The sequence below is a fragment of the Stegastes partitus genome, unplaced genomic scaffold (genome assembly GCF_000690725.1).
Source record: "Stegastes partitus isolate 25-593 unplaced genomic scaffold, Stegastes_partitus-1.0.2 Scaffold1360, whole genome shotgun sequence".
Taxonomy (NCBI): Eukaryota; Metazoa; Chordata; class Actinopteri; family Pomacentridae; genus Stegastes; species Stegastes partitus.
Window position 1 is genome coordinate 96020 of NW_007579091.1, and position 7261 is coordinate 103280.

At 45.7% G+C, this 7261-nt stretch overlaps 1 protein-coding gene across 1 annotated transcript in view; it reads left to right on the forward strand.

The window, feature by feature from the left end:
* Nucleotides 1–6818: 6818 nt before the first annotated feature.
* Nucleotides 6819–7261, forward strand: part of LOC103370033 (fibrinogen-like protein 1) — a 13362-nt gene continuing 12919 nt past the window's right edge. The window contains exon 1 of the mRNA XM_008298934.1: nucleotides 6819–7016. Within this exon, the coding sequence (XP_008297156.1) occupies nucleotides 6819–7016 (198 nt within the window). The remainder of the gene's footprint in view (nucleotides 7017–7261) is intronic.

The following is a 7261-nucleotide window of genomic DNA, read 5'->3' on the forward strand; positions in this document are numbered from 1 at the left end:
TTACTGAGCTGCTGGTTTTCCTCTCTGTCTACCAGGATCCATCAGAACCCAGAACATCCAGAACCAGGACAAGAACCCAGCAGTGTGTCTATGAGGAGTGATGGATCAATGGTTGAAGTCATTGATTTTAAAAGACGAAAATGTTCTGCTGGAGAGAAGTAAGATACTGACACTGAAGTGCATCCTCACAGAGACACACAACATGAACACAGAGACACACAACATGAGCACAGAGATTCAAACCTATGGCTGCGGCGTCGGGGACTAAAGCCCCTGTTTATGGGTCGCCTGTTCCACCAGTTGAGCCACCAGGGCACTCCCAATATTGTGTGAAAGAAAAGCAGCAAATGTTTCACTTTGTTCTGCTGTTTATGTGTTTGTTGTTGAGTTGTTGTAACTTTGTTGGTCCAGACGTTTGTTAGCAGTACACCAACAGCTCACTGACCTTCTCCTGTCTAATGATACCTTTGATACTTTCCAATCAGGCTTTAGGCCCCACCACAGCACTGAGACAGCGCTGATCAAGGTGACAAATGATCTCTCACTAAACACAGACCCAAGCAGGGTCTCAGTCTTAGTTTTACTGGACCTGAGCGCTGCCATTGACACAGTGGACCATGTGACCTTATTAGAGAAGTTGGAAAACTGGGTGGGAGTCTCTGGTACTGCTCTAGACTGGTGTAAGTCCTATCTGGAGGACAGGACTCACGTTGTTGAGATTGGTAGCTCTGTCTCTGACCGAATGGCCGTGACCTGTGGGGTTCTTCAGAAGTCGATCCTGGGACCCCTCTTGTTCACCCTCCACATGCTTCCATGAGGTCAGCTGATACGCAGCAATAATGTGTCCTACCACAGTTACGCAGATGACACTCAGATCTATGTGTCAGTGACGGCAGGTGAACATGGGCCTGTAGATTCACTCTGTGGCTGCATTGAACGGATCAGTGTGTGGATGCTAAATGACTTTCTCCAGCTAAACTCTGACAAAACTGAAATCATTGTCTTTGGCCCACAGAAACAAAGAGAAAGTGTCATCGGTCACCTTGAGATTGTCGCTCTAAAACCTAAAAGTCAGGTTAGAACTCTAGCGGTAAGAATGGCCTCAGACCTGAACTTTAACAGCCACATTAAGTCAATACCATCAGCAGCTTTTTATCATCTAAAAAACATTGCCTGAGGCTGCTGGGAGGTCGAATTTTTGCAGTAGCGTTAGAGTCCAAAGCTTTGAAACAGCCTTCCTCTTTCAATCTAATGATATTTTCAAGAAAAACCTTAAGATGTACATGTTTTCAATGGCTTTTGGCTGTTCTTAATGGTCTTAAGATTTCAGATGTATTTTATTTTAAAAATTGATCTACTTCAAGCTATTTTATGTTGTTTAACTGACTGATTTTACTAGTTATATATTGTCTATACATTTATGTTGTCGATTATATTTTATATTGTCTGTATGCACATCTTTGTTTTGCTGCCTCTGTGAGCATGTACAGCACTACATAGGTACATTTGATTTGATGTAATTTGTCTCTGTGTGGACAGACGTACTGAGAGCTAACTGTTGATGTTGATCCACAGAGTCCAGCAGCAGAGCTCAGAGGTTCCCAGNGAGGTCAGAGGAGGATTGTTAGAGGTCGGAGCAGGACGGTTGGAGGTCAGAGGAGGACGATCGGAGGAGGATTGTTAGAGGTTGGAGGAGGATGGCTGGAAGTCAGGGGGATGGCTGGATGCAGGTTGAGGGGTCAGAGAGGGGACCAACCGGAGAGATGGAGGTCCTGGACACCGGCGTGGTGAGAGGAGGAGGTCGAGGACCGTCAGGCTCCTGGGTCAATGGGGGGTGCAGTGACTGGCAGGTGGAGGGAAGTCCTGCTGGTCCAGGATGGGGGACTTGTTGGTCAGCTGCAGGCTCTTACCGGGACCAGTCCATGACTCCTTCTGACCCGGAGTGGAGATAACCGGGGCCTTGGGCTTTGTGATTGTCTGCCAGAAACTGATTCTGCACCTTCTGTTCTCAGCTGGTCAAAAGAATTGGACTGGTTATAACTGAGGGCACAGAGCAGAGAAAATCATGTTGAGACATCAGAAGACTCGCTCCCACAGAGGACAGTCAGTTTTTGGCAGAACGCCGGCGCCAGTGGTCAGCAGCCGGGGCGTCGGCAGTGTCCAGGTATGGGACAGTCGAGTCCAGTTCTCTGACAGTGACCAGAGATTCAAGGATCTGTTCTTCATCAGGGCTGTGATCCAGAGTGGATATTCTCCCCTCCACAGGAAGGGGCAGGTGGGTGAATACAACAGCTAACACAACTGGTTTGGTGTTTTCCAGTTGGGTGTGAAAGACTAAAAGTGAGGCTTGAAATGAGTTCTAAATTCAGGTTTCAGGTTAATTATTGAGCGGATTATTGAGTCTGACTGTACTTGTAGGGAAATAAAAGTTATATGACTGGGAGGGTTGATTACTTTACACCGACATGTTCTTCAGGCTGCAACCAGGTTTCAGTGAGACAATAAATCTGCTGTTTCCGCGTCTCATATGAGAATGATAAAGAGCTGATCTTTGAGGGTTCAGACTGGTTTGTGCTTTGAGGTGTTTGGGTTCCTGCAGCGCTGAAGAAGGACGACCATCGAGCTCATGAGAGGAGCAGAAAGCTGTTTGACTGCAACAAGTTCAGTAAGTGGACCTTTGATTTGTGTTTGTGACCAACAAGCTGCCGTTTGTCTGCTGCTGTCGACGTCCACCATCACCTCNTGCAGCTCCACACTGTGACTGATGGAGAAGTGCAGCTGATGTTGAGGTGATCCGTTGGAGGCTGATGTCAGGGTGCAGAGGGCCGCCTGCATGTGCAGAGTGTGCAGGAAGCTTCAGGATGTTTCTGTCAGTGCAGGATTATATTTCACTGGACTTTCTATTTACAGTCAAAGTAGTTCAGCTTCTCTACCTGCAACACATTCAGCTGATGAGAACAAAGTGTCTGGAAACATGTGAGCTGAAGCCTTGGTGCCCAGAGAGAGCTGGATGAGGCCCGTTGGAGTGGTTCTGGTACCATCATGCTGAGGACAGACAGACAGACAGCTGATAAGAACTGGATGTGGACAGACTACAGATGTTCTCCACTGATAGAAACACATTCATTCAACATGCTGGTTGTGAAAACTTCTGCACTTCTCTGAGAAATCTGTCATTGAATGAAAAACCTTCACGTTTCAGAACCAACATTTTCTGTTCATTCCTTTCAGAAACACATCAAACCTGAATTTAACGTCTCGTCTCTGAAATAAAAGGAGACGTTTGTGAAATGTGGATAAATTTGGTGTAAAATGTGTTTCAGCATTCTGTGGACACTGACTGACGACCAGATTTCACTGAAGGATTTTTATAATTACAGATAAAAGTGCAAACAAAAATTCCAATAAATCCGTTTACACAAAGAACGAAACACTCACAGCTGTTCCTGCCACCTGTGAATCCAGGTAATTCTCAGTATGTTCTTGGTAGTCACAGCCAATCAAAACGCTCTTCTGCTACCAAGAATCGACCAGGATTGTAAGCTCTGGCCAATCAGCGCTCATGTTGCTAGGAAGACCCGCCCCCGTGACCAAGAACTGACCAATAGGAGACTTGATGCTGCCAAAAACTGATCATCTGCCGACAACTGACTGATCTTCATGTTGAAGCATTTTTGTAAAGTTTTTTTTTGTTTATTGTTTTAATCTGGATCAAACAGTCAGAACATGACAATGCACATAATGTTATTTCTGTGGTCACAGCAGAAGGACGTCTTTTGTTAAACTTTAGTCTTGTCACAGTTTATAGTGTATTCAGGTCTGATATTTAAGATAATTGTAGGCAATACCATTGTATGTATTTCTGATGTTCACGCTATGATGCGTTCAATGTCATTTTTTAGACTGTAATCAACATGATTTATGGATGCCTTAATTTAGAAATGATCTCTGTTTTCTTTAAAGTATGCAGGGTTTTTCTGTGTATTGATTTGTTCCTCATATATTCCTCCTGTTATTCTTATTTAGTTAAATAATCACAACCAACTTCACCCTAAAATATTACTCTGGTATGTCAATAAATAACAATGGTCCTTATGTTTGTCACAGTCTTTATCTCCTTCATCTTCACTTGATGTTCTTTGTTTGGCTCTAAATTAATCCTACTTCATATTTCTGTGTTATATTAGTCACTGCTGTGCATATTCACCGGTTTAACTAGTTAGGAACGAGCAGGACTCGATCCGTCGATCTCCGGGAGCATCTTTCCTGGTAGTTTTGTCCGGCTGGTTCATTTAAGGGCTTCGCTTCCGGTAGCGCAGTGAGAACGAGCTCCTATTGGCTGATTGTCCGAGCTGTCCAGTGATTGGCTCATTGACCGCCGCAGTCAGTTACGTCTAATCGTGCGGTGAGGTGAGCGCATCAAGGTCACATCAAGGCCGCTTGTTGCCGCCATGGGTCGCTGCGGGACCGACTTTCTCACCGGACACCGTTTTATTAAGGAGTAAATCATCCGCACCGGACGTCCGAAGCTGCTCCCGCCGCCGGTGCTCTGCCTCCGGTTCCGAAGCCGAATTTTACCGTGTTTGGTGTCGGCTCGGAGCTCCGCCGCTCTCTGTGACCTCACCGACCCCCGGACTCGCCCTTAACCAGGGTAAGTTCAGTATCTGTTGCTGTCGATTCTTTTAGGTCGTTGCTGTCGGTTGTTTTCGGTGCTGTCGACTTTGCTTGTTTCGGTTTGGTGACCTGTTGTTGTTTTTGCGTCGTTCACGGTGTTCACGGAGCTGATGGCGCCGCAGCTCGGCCTTGCCGCCATTTTGTCGCTGCGGTCAGTCGCTCTTCTGCGACGGAAAAAAGTAAAAGCTCTAGTGTTCGACACCTCAAAAACTGCTAATAATGTGGTGTTTTTCTCATTCTATCGACGGTTTTTACTTAATCACTCGTTCCATGTTTGTGAAATTCTCCACAGCGCCATTCAAAGTTAGTTTTAATTCACCTTCAACAAGGAGAGTCGTTTTTACTAAAGGAGACGACGCCATCTTGGACTGCGATATCCAGTCTGCTAGCAGGAGGCTAATCTTCTGTTAGCTTTATGCTGCTGTTGTGTTCCAGATTGACTTTGTCACCCACATAGTTTAATAGCATTTACAATTGTAGAGCTGCTGATTGTTCAGTTCGTGGATATTTATTTAGAATCTATACTGGCCCGTTTATTGGTCCATTTACTTGCAGCTGCTGAGCGAATTTCCAGTTGGGTAGTTTTGTTTCGTGGCATTTCCTGCAGTAGCCGGTTTGCGTGATGATGTAGCAGCATTGTGTTTATGGCTGTATTCCAGCTGTAATACTTTTACTGTTTTAATTAGGGTCCGAGCACCAAAGGGTGCGAAGACCCTATTGGAACTGCTCGGATTATTATTATTATTCGTGCCAAAGACACGCGTTTTTGAGGCCCTAAACATACTCGAAANTCTGCTTCGTCCATCTGAGCGTTCAGGAGTTTCTGGCTGCAGTCTACATGCTCCACTGTTACACCAACAGGAACCAGGAGGTTCTGGAGGACTTCCTGGGAGAAGACTGGAAAGAAGAGAACAGAGACACTCTGGATGTGTTCCTGATCAGAGTCATGCAGAAATCCCTCAGAAGCAGAAATGGTCACCTGGACCTGTTTGCTCGCTTCCTTCATGGCCTCTGTCTGGAGTCCAACCAGAGACTCTTAGGAGGCCTGCTGGGCCAGACACAGAACCATCCAGAAATGATCCAGAGAGTCATCAACAACTTGAAGAAGATGAACAGTTATGAAATGTTTCCAGACAGAATCATCAACTTCTTTCAGTGTCTGAAGAACATGACCAGTTATCAAATGTCTCCAGACAGAAGCATCAACATCTTCCACTGTCTGATGGAGATGAAGGATCTCTCAGTACATCAGGAGATCCAAGAGCTCCTGCAGTCAGAGAGCAGATTAAAGAAGGAACTCTCTGAGATCCACTGCTCAGCTCTGGCCTACATGCTGCAGATGTCAGAGGAGGTTCTGGATGAGTTGGACCTGGACAAGTACAGAACAACAGTGGAGGGACGACGGAGACTGATTCCAGCTGTGAGGAACTGCAGAAAGTTTCGGTGAGCCCAGATGTGATGAATATGACCAGTCAGTGTAGATCAGTAGTTCAGTTCTTCACATGTTCTCACTAGAACGTCTCATTATTTCAGCAGGAGTGATATTGGTTTGTAGTTTTCAAACTGGGCTGGGTCAAGTGTAGTTTTCTTGAGTATTGGAGTGACTCGAGCTTGGTTAAATGTAGCGGGGAACACACCCATAGCAAGTGAGGAGTTGATGATATGTGTTATTGCAGAGCTAGGTGCTGAGGAAATGGTTTGTAAGAGGTTGGATGGTATCGGGTCCAGTGGACACGAGAGTCCAGCAATAGCTTAGCCTCCTCAGTCAGAGGGAAGAACAAGGAGAATATGGTCCTATGAGCTGGTGGCTAAATAGCGAGTTGGTCAGACTAAGAGATCTGGTTACTGATTGCAGAGACTTTGTCCTTAAAAAATGAGGCAAACATGTCTGCAGTGAGCAGAGTGGAGAGTGGTGGAGGAGGTGGGCGGAGGAGTGAGTTCAAAGCAGAGAATATTTTTCGAGCATCTGTTATGCCACAGATCTTGTTCTCATAGTACTTGGTCTTAGCAGTTTTTAAACTGAAGGAGAATGATGCTAGTAGACCTTGACAGATAGATTAAGTCGGAGGGCTCTCTGGATTCACAGCATTTTCTTTCTGCTGCTCTGAGTTCCACTCTTTGCTTTCTGGTGTCATCAGTGAGCCATGGACAAGAGGGAGATGTATGAGCCGGTTTGGATGTTAGAGGGCAGAGATTGTTCAGAGAGGAGACTAGTGAGGAACAGAGAGTGTCTGTGGCCTCATCAACCAGGAGTGAGGAGAATCTGTTATGAGGAGGCATGGAAGACCTCATTAGAAAGCTGGGATTGCTGCGGAAGGAGACCATTTGTGGAGGAACTTCTGGTAAGGAGACAGTGAATTGAATAAAATAGTGGTCTGACAGATGAAGCAGAGTGACACTCAGATTTGCTGTGGAGCAGTTTCGACAGAAAATCAAGTCAAGCTTGTTACCCGCTTTGTGTGTGGGAGGGATCGAGACCAGCTTCAGGTCAAAAGATGCCATAAGTGATAGAAAGTCATTTCCTTAAAACCAATGATGAAACCAAACAAAGATTCAGAGTGTGCAGGTGTGAGAGAGGCTGATGAGA